This window comes from Otolemur garnettii, unplaced genomic scaffold (genome assembly GCF_000181295.1).
Source record: "Otolemur garnettii isolate 467f Iridium unplaced genomic scaffold, OtoGar3 scaffold00003, whole genome shotgun sequence".
NCBI classification, from domain to species: domain Eukaryota; kingdom Metazoa; phylum Chordata; class Mammalia; order Primates; family Galagidae; genus Otolemur; species Otolemur garnettii.
The window spans coordinates 386,933-406,413 of NW_003852398.1; the positions used below are offsets into that span (position 1 = coordinate 386,933).

General features: G+C 47.6%; 1 protein-coding gene across 1 annotated transcript in view; it reads left to right on the top strand.

The window, feature by feature from the left end:
- The first annotated feature begins 4,853 nt into the window (after nucleotides 1-4,853).
- Nucleotides 4,854-19,481, top strand: part of HK3 (hexokinase 3) — an 18,813-nt gene continuing 4,185 nt past the window's right edge. The window contains exons 1-13 of the mRNA XM_003781903.3: nucleotides 4,854-4,954; nucleotides 7,903-8,008; nucleotides 12,212-12,374; nucleotides 12,574-12,728; nucleotides 12,823-12,942; nucleotides 13,023-13,118; nucleotides 14,559-14,658; nucleotides 14,846-15,029; nucleotides 15,520-15,675; nucleotides 15,824-16,057; nucleotides 16,414-16,709; nucleotides 16,821-16,960; nucleotides 17,041-17,160. Coding sequence (XP_003781951.1) covers nucleotides 7,913-8,008; nucleotides 12,212-12,374; nucleotides 12,574-12,728; nucleotides 12,823-12,942; nucleotides 13,023-13,118; nucleotides 14,559-14,658; nucleotides 14,846-15,029; nucleotides 15,520-15,675; nucleotides 15,824-16,057; nucleotides 16,414-16,709; nucleotides 16,821-16,960; nucleotides 17,041-17,160 — 1,860 coding nt within the window. The 5' untranslated portion in view covers nucleotides 4,854-4,954; nucleotides 7,903-7,912. The remainder of the gene's footprint in view (nucleotides 4,955-7,902; nucleotides 8,009-12,211; nucleotides 12,375-12,573; nucleotides 12,729-12,822; nucleotides 12,943-13,022; nucleotides 13,119-14,558; nucleotides 14,659-14,845; nucleotides 15,030-15,519; nucleotides 15,676-15,823; nucleotides 16,058-16,413; nucleotides 16,710-16,820; nucleotides 16,961-17,040; nucleotides 17,161-19,481) is intronic.

The window sequence follows — 19,481 nt, forward strand, 5'->3', positions numbered from 1 at the left end:
AAAAAAAAAAAAAAAGGGTATTTTGCTATGTCAGACATTGTGGTTATATTACTTCATTTAATCCTTATAGCAGAGGCTGTGCCTCGTCCATTTCCCCTGGACACTCACTATTGTACTATACACCCACAGAGTCCTATTTAATTACCGTGTTTCCCTGAAAATAAGATACTGTCTTATATTTATTTTTTCTCAAGAAGACACACTAGGGCTTATTTTCAGGGGATGTCTTCCTCTCCACACCTAAATGCACTAGGTCTTATCAGGGTAGGGCTTATATTTAACAAATGCATAGAAATCCAGCTAGGGCTTATTTTGGGGGTAGGTCTTATTTTCAGGGAAACATAGTATGTACTTGTGATTCTTTGCCTAAGAACTTCTCTTGGCTTGTGTTGGCATAAGATAAGAGTGCCAGGGACTTAGTGCCCTCAATGCAGCACTCAGCCAGTGAAAATGGAAGTGGGAAGATAAATACCCTAGCTTCCTCACCTGTCAAGTGGAACAACTCTGAGGCAGATTCTACCTGTCTTTCAGAGTTCTGTGGGATTGAACCTCCATATCTCACAGCAGCAACTTAATTATTGGCTTCTTTCCCTTCCTGCCTTGCTTCCAGCTTCCCTTCATTGCTTCCTTGATCTAGACTGGGAATGATGTAGGAGCCCTTGCTCTTGAGTTTGTGCAAGTGCAGGGTTGGCACTTGCAAGAACTTAAGAGGATATCTTTACTTTCTGTACCCTAGGCATTTTACTTGCATTATTAATCCTTGTCATGGCCTGGATCACTTCCCAAATAAAATATTTGCATTCAAATTAGGTCTGCTTCTGGAGTCATCTAACCTAAAGCAAATCTGAGAATAAATCAGTCTTCCATTTTTTATATATGAAAACCATGGCTGAGAGAAATGAAGAAATTTGCCTAAGATCATAAACTGGCAGATGGGGTAGGATGGGATATGGACCTAGGTCTTTCCTGACACCAGAGCTGAAGTTCTCTGTACTACACTACATTATTTCCTACCTCCCACTTTAGTCACAAAACTAATGATTCAATGGAAATTTCAGGTTAGAAATTAAAAAGTTTTGGCCTTAAGTTGATTTTAGCAGATGGGAAATTTTGGGAGGGGAGAATAGGAATTAAATGGATGGAGGGTTGGTAGTTACCACTGGGAAAATGGAAGAGTGTGTACATCCAGAATAGAAAGACCACGTGCACCAGGAAAGCAGACAGAGGTTACCCATTTCTAAAGGTTTGGACTGTGAAGGTTGTGGGAAGTTTCTTCAATTCAACTAAAATTAACTAATACCTATTCCTTATTAAGTCTAGACTTAGGCCTTGAAGCTCCACAGGTAAATAAATTCTCTGGGAGCCCAGAGTGTAGTAATAGGGAAGATAAACGCATAACTAGATTTTTTTTTTTTTTGGAGACAGAATCTCACTTTGTCACCCTTGGTAGAGTGCCATGGCGTCATAGCTCAGAGCAACCTGAAACTCTTGGACTCGTGATTCTCATGCCTCAGCCTCCCAAGTAGCTGGGACTACAGGTGCCCATCACAACACGTGACTATTTATAGAGACAAGGTCTCGCTCTGGCTCTGGCTAAGGCTGGTCTTGAATCTGTGGGCTCAGGCAATCCACCTGCCTCAGCCTCCCAAAGTGCTAGGATTACAAGTGTAAGCCACCACACCTGGCCACGAGATAATTATTCTTTTGAGATAGTCTTTGTCACCCTTGGTAGAGTGCGATGGCATTATAGTTCACAGCAACCTCAAACTCTTGGGCTCAAGTGATTGTCTTGCCTCAGCCTCACCAAGTAACTGGGACTATGGGCACCCACCACAGTGCCTGGGTATTTTTAGAGATGGGGTCTTGCTCTTGGTCAGGCTGGTCTTAAACTCCTAAGCGCCTGCAATCCATCTGCCTCGGCCTCCTAGAGTGCTAGAATTACAAGTGTGAGCTACTGCACCTGGCCTAAAATGGATGGTTTGTTTTTTTTTTAAGTCTCATTTTGTTGCCCTTGGTAGAGTAACATGGCATCACAGCTCACAGCAACCTCCAGCTCTTGGGCTTAGCCGATTCTCTTGCTTCAACCTCCCAAGTAACTGGGACCACAGGCACCTGCTACAACGCCTAGCTATTTTTTGTTGCAGTTTGGCGGAGGCCAGGTTTAAACCCACCACCCTCAAAATATGGGGCCAGTGCCCTACTCACTGAGCCACAGATGCTGCCAAATAAAAGCAGCATAAACTAAATGTCTTTTAATAAACTAAATGTAATGATACAAGGAAATCCAAGGTAATACGGAGTCAATAAGCAGGCTACACTCAGGGTCAGGAACAGGAGGAGCTTGTCAGGGGAAGGCTCCCTATCATCACTAGATGATTGAACTATAATGTAACAGATGAGGGAAAATTACATAAAAAGGTGAGAGAAGCCAAAGGGAGAAGTCATTTCCAGACAAAGCACAAAGACACAGCAGTTAGAAGCAGGTTGAAGTGCATAGAGGAGCTGCAAGGCACATCTAGGACAGAGAGAGTATGAAGGGAAAGCTCAATGAAGCCCTGTCTGCCTGTCTGGGGACATGGTAGACAGTGAGAAGCCAGCCTGTGAGCAAGCTCAGGGCAAGGCCTCCTAGCCCAACAATGTGTAGTTGCACCCACCTCTCCGCCAGCTGACTTTCTCTCCCAATTCCTGTACAGCTAGAGATTGGTGCTAGGGGTCTATTAGGGAGCTTTGTTAGGACTCTTCCCTCCCTCCTGTGTTGGTTAGCTGCCATCTAGTATCAGAAGAGAACTGCTAACAGCTGCTCACAAACCTCGAGCCCAATAGGCCTCCTCCCTCCATTGGCCTTGACCCAGACCTTCCCTGACACTGACCAGGGGACTGAGACTTCCATTCATGGGGAAATGAACATAGATCTTCCAGAAACAGATGAGGAGCCTTGGCAATGCTTGTGAAGGCTGTATCCTCACCCTGGTTCAAATGACTGCAGACTCTGGCTGTTGTCGAGTCACAGTTGGGCCTTTCACATTCAATTCCATATTTTCTCCCAACTAAAAGGTGAGAGAGACTGGAAGCCCAAGCTAGGAAGGGTGTTATGTTGTGGTAGTGTAGGTGATGGAACCTTGCCCTCCCAGCCCTATCCCCAACTTCCCTGCCTTTCAGAGCCTATATACCTGGTTGGTACCCGATAAACTGCATAGCAAGACTGATACCTTCTATATTTCCAAGTCTAGTCATGCCATAACCAATTAAGGAGTCACCATCCCTGGTCTCTATCCTAGTGTCATATGGAGGCCTTGTATAATCTGCAGATAATGGTACGGTTACTGCTGATAAGGTAGACTGAAGTTTTAAAGTAGCAGTAGTGACTCCTTTGTAACAATGAAAATACATCCTGCATATCAGATATTTACATTACAATTCACAATAGTAGCTAAATTACAGTTACAATGTAGCAATGAACATAATTTTAGGGTTGGGGACCACCACAACATAAGGAACTGTATTAAAGGCTTGTGGCATTAGGAAGGTTGAGAACCACTTTTAAAGTGTCCCCCATTTTGCCTGGAAAGATTATTGCAATCTGTCTAGTTTCCTATAGGAGTGCCCTAAGATTCTGTGCATTTAAGTAGATTAGCAGAAAAATAGCTTGGCCAACAGCTCCAAACCAATCTGAGTCTCCCCTTCTTCCAGTGGAGAAGACCCACGATGTGAACCTACTCACCTTCTTTGGCCTACAGACTAGAGGCTAACTCCACAGTCTGGCTGTCATCCCTCTCTTACCTTATATCCCCACTTATGTGTATCTCTTTAGGCTCTTAGAGCTGTACCCTGTTTCAGGAAGAAACCTGTGTGTTTGTGATTCATGATTTTTTTTTTTTTTTGAGACACAATCTCAAAGTGTTGCCCTGGGTAGAGTACCATGGCATGACAGCTCATAGCAACCTCAAAGTCTTGGGCTCTTGACTCAGCCTTCCAAGTAGCTAGGACTACAGGTGCCCACCACAACGCCTGGCTATTTTTTTGTTGCAGTTGTCATTGTTTGAGCTGGCCCAGGCTGGGTTCGAACCCACCAGCCTTGGTGTATGTGGCTGGCGCCCTGACCACTGATTTTTTTTTTAATTAATTAATTAATTATTTTTTTGAGACAGAGTCTCAGTATGTCTTCCTTGGTAGAGTACTGTGGCATCACAGCTCACAGCAACCTCCAACTCTTGGGCATAAGTGATTCTCTTGCCTCAGATTCCCAAGAAGCTGGGACTACCGGCACCCGCCACAACACCTGGCTATTTTTTTGTTGCGTTGTCATTGTTTAGCTGTCCCAGGCTGGGTTTGAACCTGCCAGCCTAGGTGTATGTGGCCGGTGCCCTACTCACTGATCTACAGGCGCTGCCCAATTCATGATTTTGTACATGCTTTTCTGTTAGCATACTGCTTTCTTCAAGATTCAACTTTCCCCACCCACTCTCAGGGAGAGTCAGTCCCTTCCTTCTGTGCTCCCACATTGCCTCTTACTCATCAATACTTACCACATTTTGGAAAATTGTCTATTATCCTGCATATTTCCCAGGCTAGGTTCTTCTGGCTCTTTTTCAGGGGTGAGCTACCACCTCAAAAGTCAGACTCTGAGTGTTTATAAATGAACAGAGTTCTCAGCATTGCAAAGAGAATGTCCCAGAATCTTTGACCTAATTTGGGGCTCCAGCTTCCTGTGGTCATCTTGCTTAAGTTTGTACCATGGCCCTGCCTACTGTGGGCTCCTCTGGGGGCAGACTTGGAAGGAAGTGTACTTTCCTGAATTAGCTGGTGTTTGGTAAGTGATGGTGAAGGAAGAGGGTGGGGCTTAGAGACATTGTAACTCAGCTCATCTCCGAGTGTCACTTTGGGGTACAGAAAAGGGTCACCAGGGTGCCTCACATCGAGAGAAGAGCTCAGACCTAACTTCTCTGTCTCCCAGGTAAGTAAGTATCTCTTTGGTCTAATTCCTGCCTGCTTCATTTCCAGCTGTCTTCTTTTCCTCTGTCACAAGACAGAGACCCACACCAGAGGAAGTGGAGGCTGGAAAGATTAAGCCAGCTAGTCCTTGATGGTGGCTCCCAACTTCAGCAAGGGTCCCTGGGTTACCTTTCAGAAGGAGATCTCACTTCATGTAGCCCATTCAGCAAAGGGAAGCCAAGAGGTCCCTAGGTCAAATATGTGCAGACCCTGGGCTGAATGCTGGGGATATTGTAATGAAGGAGACATTGTTTCTTTCCAGGGTATCAGCTGGAAAAGGTTGACCTGAATACATTTCCCTAGGGTATAAAATAAATACTGGGATTACTTGGGCCAAGCTTTACAGATTCTGGCATGTAGAAGTGTTGAATAAATAACTGAATGGATAAAGGAAGAGTAAAGGAGTGAGTGGATAATTGGGCTAGCTGGGCCTTGAAAAGAGAGGGTCACGTTTGTGGCCCTCAGTCCTTTTCAAAGGTAATTGCCTTGGTTACTTCATTTTATTCTTGAAAGAGACCTATGACATTTAGAATAAACATACCACATTTCCATTTGACAGATTTGGGGAAACTGAGTATGGATATATGTGATTTGGGGAAGGTTTGGCAGAAACTGATTTCTTCATTTACTAAATAAACTCCCTCCTCCCCCTCCCAGATTTTTTTTTTAATTGAATGGTAACTATGTACATTAATGCACTTCTGGGGTACAGTGTGGGGTTTTCACACACAATCCGAAACACTTCCATCAAACTGGTCAACACAGCCTTCATGTCATTTTCATATTTATTATTTTAAAACGTTCACATTCTACTCTTAGAAAGATTCACTTGTACCCTTGTAAGATAAACCACAGAAGTGATCCCTCCAACCCCCTCCCTCCACCCATTCCCCCTTCTCCTCTCCCTCCTCCTCCCCTCCTTCCAGATTTAAAAAGCTGTATTAGCACATACTTGTGCCAAACCCTGTGCTGGGTATCAAGGCAGAGGTGACTCGAGTGTGGGACAGGGAGATAAACAGACTAGGAACAGGTATCAGGAAACTACTGGAATAATCAGATCCCAAGATGGTCTAGGGCAGTGCCTACAGAAACGGAGAAGGGGGCGCACAGAACTCTTTCACAAAGCCTGATACCCAGTTGCACAGAGGAGGTGAGCCTGAGGGAGGTATACAGACAACCTGAATGGCTATGTGAGCGAGGAGACTCCTTGATCCTGTGGGGGGGGGGCGGGGGAGAGTGAAGGAAAAAATGAATGTGACTTTGTTGAATTTGAAGATCCTCTCCAGCATCTGGATAGTGATGTCTAACAGGATGGGTAGATTTAGTCCTGACATGGAGGTTTTAATAAAACCTTGAGGAGGGATAAGATAAAATGAATGTAGAGAGAGGGCATGGCCCCAAACTTGGAAGCCCCATTATCTAAAGGGAGAGAGGAGAATTTACTGATGGTGACGATGAGAGACTCAGAAAGGAAGCTTAGGAGGGCCTGGCTGCTGAAGCCAAGGAAAGGGGAGAATTTTGTATCAGAGAGAATGGCTTATGGCTTTGCATCCCTGTGACAAGGTGGGATTGAGTGGAAAGTGAGGAAGAGACTTGAGATTGGGCAGTTAGGAGATCACAGGTGGAGGGCAAATTAATGAGACTGATGGGGGTAAAAGGTGGTAGTGGGGTTCCAGGGATAGAAAAGTACTCTTTCTGGAAGTTTTGCTGTTGCAAGGAAGAAAAGGCGAAGCCTTCTACCCGTATTGGACCTTCCATTGTGTTTCCGCTAACAGCACCGAATCACTAAGGACTCTCAGGGACCACCTGGAACAACAATGCTACCTCTAGCTACCTGGCACAAAATACCTGATATTTCTACAGTCCTTTATAGTGTGCAAAGGATCATTATCTCCTTTAATCATCACAGGAACTTAGCTTTTTCCATGTTACAGAGGAAGAAATTGAGGCTTATAGAGTTTTAATTTCGATTCAACTAAATAAATCTGACTGTGTGCTCTAGCAGCTTATTTTGCTCTCATTATCTCCTTTGCCCCACACAGCTCTTTGACATATGTTGGTCCCCATTTCACAGATGAGGAAAATTAGGCCTCAAGGTTGAGAGAGCTGGTCCTCAGCTCTGAGCACAGGACTCTTACTGTTTTCCATTGCTGCCCACTTGTGAGCTGACCTTTGTGTTGCACATTATATTTCATAGAGCGTCTCCCAAGTGTTATTTCATTTAGTGCTCACAACAACCTTGTGAGAGTAGCTATTTCTTCCTGTTTTACAGATGAAGCTGAAATCCAAAGAAGTCATAAATGACTTGCCTAAAGTGACACCATTAGTGAAATCTCTTTTCAAAACACAGATCCATCCTGCCCACATTTCCTCTTGCCTTCAGGATGAAATTCTCATGCCTTAGTCTGGCATAATGACTGTTTACAGTTCAGCCTGCTTCTTTCTCTGCCAGATCTTTGATTCCTTTTTACCTCACACCCATTGTTCCAAACCTGAGCCTGACCTCCTGATCGCAGCAGTATGTCCATCTACTACACATGGCCATCTCTGTCACTGCCTGTCCTAACCATACTGTAATTATTGGTAAGACTGAGGTCCCTGAAGGCAGAGCCCAGGTCTACTTCATCTGTCAGTAGGCATCAATAGGAATTTGAACAAATTACAGAATGAATAAATGAATGGCATTTGAATTTAAAATCAAGCTTCTCAGTGCATTCTCATTAAACATGCTTCTGGAAAGCAAGGGCCTTCTCGTTTACTACTAAAGGGTCATTAATGGTCAGAGGTTCTGATTTCTGCCCCCAGCTTCTTCCTGGTCCTGTTCAGAAAGAAGAAAGTTGATCTGGATTACAGCTTCCCAGGGCCTATAGAGTAAGTGGTTGACCCAGGTTGTCCCTTTTTCTCCTATAGGTGAAACCACATGGACTTCCTTGGGCCTGTAGGGTTGCTGCATGAGGAAAAAACCCTGGGCTGCTCCCAGAAAGGCTTGCCTTGTCCCTCAAATAGCTCAGAACTGGTAAGTTCAGCACTGGGTTTCATGCTTACTCAAGGCATTTAAGAGGAGAGTGACTAAAGCTATTGCCAGGCTCTGGGCTCAGACACATGCAAACCCTTTCCCATTTACTGAACCTTTCATACCTGATCTGGTAACTAGCTACCTATCTTACAGATGAAAGGGACTTAAAAAGGTGATGTGGCTTGATTTTAAGACATAACAGGAGCTTGAGCTGAGGTGTTTGCAATCCAAACGTATCACTTTTTTTCACCTTGCCACACAGGTGCCACCCCTGCCCCAAGTGTGTTGACGTAAGCCAGAATGATGCTCCCAAATTGTGGGGAGATCACCTCTCACTGCATTTCATGCTCCTCCTCCCTTGTCCAACCCATTCCTCAAACCCTGCTGGAAATGTTTCTGTAACATCCAGCCCACAGAGATAAGCCTCCTAGGAGTCTCTCATAAAAAGCTGTGATCTTGAACCTCTTCCTTTCCCACTTTCTGAGCTCTTCCTGCATGTCTCCCTCTTCATGGGCAGTCAGGCACACAGAGACAATTTTAGTGCTGAATTCATGCCTGAGTTTTGCTCAGAAGTGAGTTTCTCTTTTTTTCTGTCATCTTGACCACGATTTAGAAGCCCTGGCATACCACACCCTTTAGCAGGAAACACTTACTCAAGTCATTTCGTATCTCTTGGTCTCTGTTTCCTCATCAGTAAAATGGAGGAAAATAAAGTTTAATACACCTCACCATCTGGATAACCAAATGAGCTAGTGGAATAAAGAATCTGCATAGAGGAGGTGCCCATTAAAACATTCTGTATCATTCCCTGTGGTTTCTTTAGATTTCTGGTTTATTCTGACACTTACTTGACTAGGCTTATTTCCCAGATTGTAGGGGCATGACCTCTCACTGCATTTCATGTTCCCTCTTTCTCCCTTGTCCAGCCTATGCCCTAGGCCCTACTGGAAACATTTCTTCTATACACAGCCCACAGCTGGGCCCCAGAAATAAGCAGTGATTAGGCTGCAGTGTCTGCACAGCCTGCTCTAGGGCCTGTGATCATCTCCTCTCTCACTTCTTGTCCTTCTCTCCTGAGACTCCTGTGTAGGCCCACATCTGTCCTGTTTACTCTGTTACGTACACCTGCAGTTTAAAGAATGCCCCTTAGCGTTGGGGGACTTCAAAAGAATGGCAAATTTCCCAAAGTCTTGGGCCACCATACAGGATCACAGGCCTCACCCTGCACTCCCCTTTCCATGACCTTAGATTGAGAAAAGATTAGTTAACCAGGCCTGGTCAGTGCCCAACCCCATATCTGCCCTTTCCCAACTCTCCCCCCCAAATCTTTGTGTCACATGACAGAACGTGGAGTCAGCCTTTCCAGACCAGTTATGCCTCATGCTCTGAGGAAAAGGAACCCATGATTCATTATGCATTGTGTGTCAGACACCAGTCCAGTGCTTCATGTCTACTGTCTTTTTAGTCCTTGGGGCATCTCTGAGAAGTGGGTACTATTGCTGTTCCTGCTAGATAGAAGAGGTTACTTGCTCAGAGAGTTGAGGTGATGGGCCCAGACTAATCTGCACAGGAAGCTGATTCAAGGAAACAGCACTGAAGCCATACTGAATTTACAGGCTCTCTAATGCCTTATTCCTTGTTCTCCTGACTGAGGTATCCCTCCACTCCTGGGGTCAGGGGGAGGAGGCCAGGAGACTCTCATAGTTTCTCCTGGCTGGTGTGTGGCCCATCAGAATCTGCCAAGGAAGTCATCTGTCTGTCTTCAGCTTCTGCTACCTCCTAGTCTCTTCTCTTGGACCTCTCAATGTACCCAGGAGGAAAAAGAAGGAAAACATCAATCTGTTCAAGCCATTGACTTATCCATAACTCTACTGTTTTCATTAAGTGATAAGAAAACATTACTCACATCTGAACAGCACTTTACACATTCAAATACATTATCTCCTTTAATTCTTATGCCACCACAACCATTCCATCAACAAATCTTAAGTCTGTCTCAGGCCAGAGGCCATATAATCCATGAACAAAACACAGTCCTGGCATTGGGGGACTTCTGAGTACTATTAGTTTCTCAGTTTTGCACAAGAGGTGACTGAGGCTCAGAGAGAAAGATGTGACTTTCCCAGGACAACTCAGCCAGAAAGTGGCAGAATGAGGACTCAGATGTAAGTTTTCTCATGCTGGGCCTTGGAGTTTCTTCTTTCCTGCAACTTTTATCAACCTTGAGTTCTTTTCATGGGAAGTTGCTAGTTTTTACAAGGCTTTTCCTTTATGTGGAAACATCTCTGCAGTCAGACAGATCTGGTTTCAAACTACCTTTCCCCTTCATAGCTGCTTGGGCAATACAGATGATTTGGCTTCTCAGAGCCTGTTTCCTCATTTGTAACATAGGAATAATCACTCTTAGCATGCATGGTTGGTGGAAGGATATGCAGTAATGTAAACATATAACTAGACATCTAGCACTTCAGTTAGGTCTATTTGTTCCCTTAGAGATCTGTTTCCCTTTCTTATCATAAATCAGAAGGTTGGCCTCATCTCCCTCAATAGGCAATCTCTCCTCTGTGGCTTTCCCTGAAGAGGCCTCATTGTCCCAGTGCCTGAGTTATCATTTCACAGATATGGGTCCAATTTGGAGCAATGAGCCTTTGGAATAGAGTTCCTGTGAGAGAGGACTTCTTTGGAGGATGAGGGAGAGAGTCATCAGGGGAGATTTTTGTATAAAAGTGTGTACATGGGGCTCTTAAGCTTCTGATGGAGTAAGAAGCTGAGATGTGGCTCTGTGCCCATACCTCAGTGGTTAGGGCGCCGGCCACATACACCAGGGCAGGTTCAAACCCTACCTGGGCCTGCTAAACAATGACAACTACAACAAAAAGATAGCTGGGTGTTGTGGTGGGCACCTGTAGTCCCAGCTACTTGGAAGGCTGAGGCAAGAGAATCACTTGAGACCAAGAGTTTGAGGTTACTATGAGCTATGACACTACGGCACTCTACCAAGGGCGACATAATGAAACTGTCTCAAAGAAAAAAAAAAAGGGTGGTGTCTGTGGCTCAGTGAGTAGGCCCTGGCCAAACTGCAACAACAAAAAAAATAGTCAGGTGTTGTGGCAGGTGCTGGTAGTCCCAGCTACTCTGAAGGCTGAGGCAATAGAATCACCTAAGCCCAAGAGCTAGAGGTTACTGTGAGCTGTGACGCTACGGCACTCTACCAAGGGCAACACAGTGAGACTCTGTCTCAAAAAAAGAAAGAAGCTGAGCTGTCCCATCCTTTGACATCCTCAGATGTCCCTACCTTTTCACCCCTCCATTCAGACTCTGATCCACTCTGGCCTGGTCATCCCTCAAACCCATCCCCTTGCTCTGGGAAAAACCCCTTTATGCTCTTCTCCCAGATCTTCAAATGGCTTGCTCCCCTTCCTTCAAATAGGTCATCTCTTCAGGGAAGCTCACTTTGATTTGTATCTAAAAATATCTTTCTCCCTTGGTCACTCTGCAACTTCTATCCCTGTCCCCCCACCTTTTAATAACCACCAGCACTACCAGAACCATAGTATATGTTTATTTGCTTATTTTCTGTTTCCCACACTGGAATCTGAGCTCCACAAGAGCAGGACTTGATTGGCTGTGTGGTATATGGTGCTTAGTACTGGGTGCATAGTGGAAAGGATGATGGATTGAAGGAAGGACTGTCCTGTGCAGAGTGATCTCCAAATGCTCCTGTGCTAGGCTTATTCAGTCTCAGAGTCTGAGAGTGGGTTAGGAAAGGGGCACTTTAACTTGAAGTTAATTCACACATTTACTCATTCTTTTGTTCATTCAACAACTCACTAAGAGGCTCTTACTCTGGGTACTGGAGGGCCAGAGAACAATCAGTCATGGTGCAATGGGGGCGGGGGGGGTGGTAGGGAAGGTCTCACCAAACTCTGGATTAAAAGCAGAAGAGTAGTAGGATACAGAGTGTAGAGAAGTGAGAAGGAGCCATGAGAGAATGGGGCAGTAGCAGGAGGAAGGAGGATTCTCTCTCCAGGAGCATTCTGAGGAAGCTGGAGCTGGGTGCAGGTTGTGAGCAGCAAAAGAGCCAGGGTGTGTGAAGAGGCAATGAGTGGACAGGGCAGGCACTGAGGAGACCAGCAAGGCTATGAGGGGGCTCAGGCAGCACTCTAGCCAGCATCTTTCCCAATGTTGGCTTGTTTCTCCCAGGTGCAGAAGTGCCTGCAGCAGTTCAAGGTGACAGGGGCACAACTGCAGCAGATCCAAGCCAGCCTCCTGGCTTCCATGGAGCAGGCACTGAAGGAACGGGCTAGCCCTGTCCCTGCTGTCCAGATGCTGCCCACATATGTGAGATCCACCCCACATGGCACTGGTGGGTGACGTAGAATAAGCTGGGTGGCCAGGCCTGGAAAAGGGTACTGATCTGGGGGTGGGGGGGGAGGATTTCTTATCCCTGTCCCCACCTCTAGGGGCCCTTGACGAGAATTTGCAGGCCTTGGGGATTTTTCTGGGAGGCAAAGGGCTCTGGTCTTGCCAGCTACATGCATTTCTGTGACCTGTTTGCCCTCCAGAGCAAGGAGATTTCATAGTGCTGGAGCTGGGGGCCAAAGGGGCTTCGCTGCGTGTTTTATGGGTGACTCTAACAGGTACTGAGGGGCATAGGGTGGTGCCCAGGAGCCAGGAGTTTGTGATCCCTCAAGAGGTGATGCTGGGTCCTGGCCAGCAGGTGAGTGCCCAGTGCCCAGCTTCTGGGGTTCATAGGTCTGGCTGGGTGGCTGGGGCTCAGGTGAGCAAGGCTAAGCCCCCAACTTGTCCTGCAGCTTTTTGACTTTGCTGCCCACTGCCTAGCTGAGTTCCTGGACACTCACCCTGTGAGCAGTCAGAGTCTGCAGCTTGGGTTCAGCTTCTCCTTTCCTTGCCACCAGACGGGCCTAGACAGGGTGAGGTGAAGTTGGCATGGGGACAGTAGGTGGGGAGGGGCTAGAGCCTCATGAAAGTAACTTGATTTCTCTGCCTCTAGAGTACCCTCATTTCCTGGACCAAAGGTTTTAGGTGCAGTGGTGTGGAAGGCCAGGATGTAGTCCAGTTGCTGAGAGATGCCATTCAGAGGCTGGGGGTGAGTGGAAGCAGGGGTGATAGGAGGGCTGCCCATGTTGGCTTGGGCCTGGCACACAGGGGCTGTGCCTGTGCTTCTGGGAGAGCCTTTTCTTTTCCTCTTCATATCGTTTATCCAGTCTAACCCTGGGGTACATGTTTCTACCATTACCAGTTTATAGGTGAAAATCACTGAGGTAAGAAAGATCAAATAAATGTTTAGGACCCTGGGGAAACAAACATGAAAAGAGTTGTATCCTGTCCTAAAAGTCTTCACAGTATAGAAGAAAAGAATTATTAATCTTATTTTGAAACGGAGTCTCACTTTGTCATCCTCGGTTGAGTGCTGTGGTGTCAAAGCAACCTCAAACTCTTGGGCTCAAGTGATCCTCTTGCCTCATTCTCCTGAGTAGCTGGGACTACTACTGCTACAGGTGTCTGCTACAATGCCTGGCTATTTTTTAGAGACAGGGGTCTCACTCTAGCTCAGGCTGGTCTCAAACTCCTGAGCTCAGGCAATCTGCCTGCCTTGGCCTCCCAGAGTACTAGGATCATGACATAAGCCACCATGCCTGGCCCTTAGAAGAGAAATAATTCTTTTTTTTTTTTTTTAAGATAGAGTCTCACTTTGTTGTCCTCAGTGGAGTGCTATAGTGTCATAGCTCACAGAAACCTCAAATTCTTAGGCTTAAGCAATTCTCTTGCCTCAGTCTCCCAAGTAGCCGGGACTATAGGCGCCTGCCACAATGCCCGGCTATTTTTTTAGAGACAAGGTCTTGCTCTGGTTCTGGCTCAGGTCTTAAAGTCATGAGCTCAGACAATCCACCCACCTCAGCCTCTCACAGTGCTAGGATTACAGGCGTGAGCCACTGTGTCCATCAAGAGAAAGAATTCTAATAAAGGATTGTCCCTGTTGACATGTTCAGATGATTCTGGACACACCAAGGAGGAACACCTGCTACTTGAGCAGAAACTTGAAGGAGAAGTTTGCCTGGTGTTTAAGCCAGGGATGGGGAGGAAGGTCTAGTCTCAGAGAAGGACATGTGCCAGAGAAAGGCACTCCATCAGGACTAATGTCCGTGGTGCTGCGTGCAGTGGTTAGAAGTCAGGACTGGGAGGAATGGGCTTGGAAGCCTGGCCAGGTTGAGTATGAGGCAAGTGGAGTACAGTCTTCAAGGAGGCACTCAGTCTTAGGATCCTCATATTGATCCTGTAGGGGATCAGGTGATGGCTGGGATGGGAACAATTATGACCCTAAATGCCTGAGTGGGGGGAGGAAGGAAAACCTCCTTTAGGATGGGGCCCTGAGCATATGTGGCACAAATGTGTGGGGCATGCAGACATGTGTGTTTCATAGACTCTGTGCATCTCCAGTAAGACTGGGCTCCAGCCCTGCTCATCTACCAGTTACCTGTTCTGGCCACTTGGGCTGGCCCTGACCTTTGCCCTCTCCATTGTCCAGGCCTACAACATTGACGTGGTTGCCGTGGTGAATGATACAGTGGGCACCATGATGGGCTGTGAGCCAGGGGTCAGGCCATGTGAGGTTGGGCTTGTTGTAGGTAAGGCACAAACCATTTTTTTTTCCAATTTTTGGCTGGGGCTGGTTTTGAACCTGCCACCTCTGGCATATGGGGCCAGTGCCCTGTTCCTTTGAGCTACAGGCACCGCCCAGCACAAACCATTTTTGATGGTGGGTGGGAGTGCAACTCCCTGGCAAGCAGTCTATGACAGGGTTATCCCTACCAGACACTGGCACCAACGCATGTTACATGGAGGAGGCACAGCACGTGGCAGTACTGGACAATGACCGTGGTCGCATGTGTGTCAGCGTTGAATGGGGCTCCTTCAGTGACAATGGGGCCTTGGGACCAGTGCTGACCACCTTCGACCATGCCCTGGACCATGAGTCCCTGAATCCTGGGGATCAGAGGTAATTTGGTGGGGTGCCCTGATTTACTATTTTGTCACTAGTCAGCTCTTTTTGCTGCCCTGCCCTCAGGGCGTTAGGTCTCTCCCAGTCATACTGAGCGTTTTCAGGTTGCTCCTTGACGAGGAGGGGCAGCCAGATTCAGAGTTCTAGAACCCAGAGTTTTCAACCCATAGCCCGCCCTCCTTTCTGACTCTGGCCAGCCCTGACAGGAATAGGGGATAGGGAGTAGCTGAACAAAGTGTTCCCTGCCTTCCTTTGGAGCCTGCTGCCTTTCCAGGAGGCTTCTGAACCTAACCTGTCAGAAGGGGCACTGGGATGTGGGCAGTTATCCACAGTTATCCAGCTATCCTCCGGGGAGCCATTTGCTTCTGGATCCTTCAGTGTGGGAGGCCACTGGGATAATTATCCCTCTTTAGGAGCTCTTGGAGATGGGGCCAGCTAGACTGAGGGCTTAGGAAAAGCTTCATGCAGCCACCCTTCCTAACTGCAGGTTTGAGAAAATGATTGGAGGCCTTTACCTGGGTGAGCTGGTACGGCTGGTGCTTGTTCACTTGGCCCATCATGGAGTCCTCTTTGGTGGCTACACCTCCCCTGCCCTGCTGAGCCAAGGCAGCATCCTCCTGGAGCACGTTGCTGAGATGGAGGAGTGAGTGGGGGAGGCAGTGGCTGAAATAAGGGGATTCTTGGCTTGGGAGAGGGGAAGATACTCTGTTCCCAAGGTAGCTATGGGACTTTCATGGAATGGAGAGCCTCTGGACCTCCTGAGCCCCAAACCAGCAACCTATCCCTTTCAGCCCCTCTGCTGGAGTAGCCCGTGTCCATGCTATCCTGCAGGACCTAGGCCTGAGCCCAGAGGCCTCAGACATTGAGCTTGTGCAGCACGTGTGTGAAGCTGTGTGCACACGGGCTGCCCAGCTCTGTGGCGCTGCCCTGGCCGCTGTCCTCTCCCGCCTCCAGCGCAGTCGGGAGCATCAAACACTTCAGGTCGCTGTGGCTACTGGAGGCCAAGTGTTTGAGCAGCATCCCAGGTATTGTGGAAACATGATCCCGTGTGAGCAGATGGTGTGAATGTGTGTGCATGTGTGTGTGAAAGAGATATAGTATGATGCACGCCCAGAGGGCACTCTGGGATTCTGTGTGTTAGCCAGTGTAAATGAATGTCTCTTGAGCCAACCTGAGCTAGGGGAGGCCAGATGTCCAAGGAGAGAAAAGGTGCTTCCCTGTGTGTGCAAGGGTGGTGTTCACTGGGGGCAAAAGTCATATAGTTGGTGTACAGCATAAATTTAGAATTGAATTGATTTAAGGTGACAGGGCCTGGGCATCATCAAGCCCTGGTGGGATGGGCAGGGGCCAAATCTGGTGTGTCTGGTGTGTGTCTATGTAGGTTCTCCAGCATTCTGCAGGATACAGTAATGCTCTTGGCCCCACAATGTGATGTCTCCTTTGTCCCCTCTGTGGATGGGGGTGGACAGGGTGTGGCAATGGTGACTGCAGTAGCTGCCCGCCTAGCTGCCCACCAGCTCCTGCTGGAGGAGACCCTGGCACCATTCCGGTTGAACCGCAAGCAGCTGGCAGCAGTGCAGGCACAGATGCAGGAGGCCATGGCCAGGGGGCTCCGAGGGGAGGCCTCCTCTCTCCGCATGCTGCCAACTTACGTTCGGGCCACACCTAATGGCAGTGGTAAGGATCTGTTCTTAGTGTTGTACTAGGGTCATGGGCTTCTGGGGTCATAGTGTGTGCTGGGGATGGAGCCACAGCTCTGTCCTGGCACTGAGGATCTCTGCTCTACAGAGCGAGGGGATTTCTTGGCCCTGGACCTTGGGGGCACCAACTTCCGAGTCCTCCTGGTGCGTGTGGCCACAGGAGGTGTGCAGATCACCAGCCAGGTCTATTCCATCCCTGAGTGTGTGGCCCAAGGCTCTGGGCAGCAGGTACTCACAGCCTGAGCCCTGATGTCAGAGGTGGTGAAGGGCTTGGGCAGGGCCCACCCCTGACCTGCCCTGCTCCACAGCTCTTTGACCATATCGTGGACTGCATTGTGGACTTCCAGGACAAGCAGGGCCTGAGCGGGCAGAGTCTCCCATTGGGTTTTACCTTCTCCTTCCCATGCAGGCAGATTGGCCTGGATCAGGTAAGGGAAGGAGGGACTGGAGAAGTAATCCCCAAGGACCTCTCACCCACTTACCCTTATGTTGTGGGTAGGAGCCTGGAGAAAGGGCTGGGTGGGTGGGGGCAGCACTGTTGAGCTGAGCCTGGATTCAGTCTCAGTTTCCCCTAACACGGTGTGCCCAGTCTTAGGGTCTGGGACATTTGGGAGCTGTGCAGGCCTAGAATAGGGCCTACCAGAGGACGTATTATCTATAACACTGGTATATTGGCCTTTGGGTCCTGTGGGAAATAGTGTTTGTTCCTATTTCTAGAAGGGGTATGAGATTGCAAAGGGCTGGGAGATTGCCCTCTCTTCACTTCCCTTCCTTGCTTGTTTCCTTCTCAGTGCTTGTTTGGGGTGGCAGATTACCAAGCACAGGTCCAGATACAGCATCCCTATACCTGTAAACAACTATAAAAGACTTCTCGATGCACACAGTACCTCTTGTGTGGGAAACAGTACCTCTTGGGCCTCGAGAGCAAGCTCCCGGAAATCTCCTCAGCATCCCCAACTCCTACTTAAAAGCCTCTTGTGCTGAGGAGCTCACTACCTCTAAAGTCATCCTTTGCATTTTTAGACACTTGTGGTCGTTGAAAAGCTTCACCTTAGTTACTCTGATCACTACCACTTCATTATGTGGTTTTCACCTTCTGCTCCAGGTCCAACCTCCCTCTCATATGAGACTCTTTCCTCTGCTTTTTTTTTTTTTTTTTTTTTTTAGAGACAGAGCCTCACTTTGTTGCCCTTGGTAGAGTGCCATGGCATCGCAGCTCACAGCAACCTCCAGCTCCTGGGCTTAGGCGATCCTCTTGCCCCAGCCTCCTAAGTAGCTGGGACCACAGGCACCCACCACAATGCCCAGCTATTTTTTTGTTGCAGTTTGGCCGGGGCCGGGTTCAAATCCTCCACCCTCAGCACATGAGGCCAGCGCCCTACTCACTGAGCCACAGGCACCGCCCTTTCCTCTGCTTTCTTTCACATGATGTCCTTTGGATCGTGCAATGGGCCATTGTGTCTCTGCTGCTTTGTTCCAGGTTAAGCATGCTTATTCCTTTGGATTATTCCTTGTAAGGTGTGAGAAGCAGGTGTGACTTTGCAAATCTAGACATGCAAGAAATATGAGTTTTATACATTTTTTATAACTGAACTTAATTTCTGTGTTTTTTTTTTTTTTTTGAGACAGAGTCTCAAGCTATCACCCTGGGTAGAGTACTGTGGCATCATAGCTCAACCTCAAACTCTTGGGCTTAAGTAATTCTCTTGCCTCAGCCTCCCAAGTAGCTGAGACTACAGGCATCCACTATAATACCCAGCTATTTTTTTGTTGTTGCAGTTGTCATTGTTGTTTTAGCTGGCCTGGGCTGGGTTCAAACCCACTAGCCTGGGTGTATGTGACTGGCGCCCTACCCACTGAGCTACAGGCACCACCCTTAATTTCTATGTTAAGCCCACATTCTTTCCAGGAGTGAAAACTTAACATGAGGATTCCCTTCCCCAGGTAGGTGTCCTCTTGTCTCCATAGCACCCCGTGCTGTGTAGAATGTGCAGATGCATGGGGAACTCAGGGTGATGTTCTGGTCCCAGCTCTTTGGGCATCCCTCTCTGCCATTCCTCTAGTCTTGACACTTCCCTAGGAATTACCTGGGGAAGGAGGGTAGAGGCCTCCTCTCTTCTCAAATCCCTCAAATCCTTCTGCCACCACTACCAACATCTCTACTTCCAGCAGTTTAGCCCAGGGTGGAGGACATAGAACACTTTTCTTAGGAAATCACCAAAAACCTGGATCTGACTTTCCTTCCATCACCCTTTTGCCCAGACCAGGTAGTCTTTATCTTGTCTGGGAGTAAGGAAGCTTTGTTCATCATCTGGTCTCTCTCAAACTCATTCTTCTTCTCATTACCTGTCTCACATTCTCTGGTTTTTGTTTTTGAGGCAGTGAGCCTAGAACAATGAGAAATGAGATAAAAGGAAGTGTTGGGGGAAATGTTGGTTACTATTTCTAAAATCTTCAGTCCCAAAGACTTCCAGAGGGCTTTTGCCCTCCATGCTCCCACTTTGGGCAGAGCAGCTGTTTTCTCCTAACAGCTGTTAGGACAGTTCTTGGTCCCCTGCCCCTCTCTCAGAGGAAGCACACTAAGAAATCAATAATCCATTTTAGGTACATTCAAGCCTTGTCACTGAGCTCACAACCTAAGTCCATTTTTCACAACAAAGGTGATCAGTCTTACCCCCTCCATTCTTCCCAAATGTCTAGATCCTGGCTTTTCCATCTGTCTTTTCTTCTTTTTTTTTTTTTTTTTTTT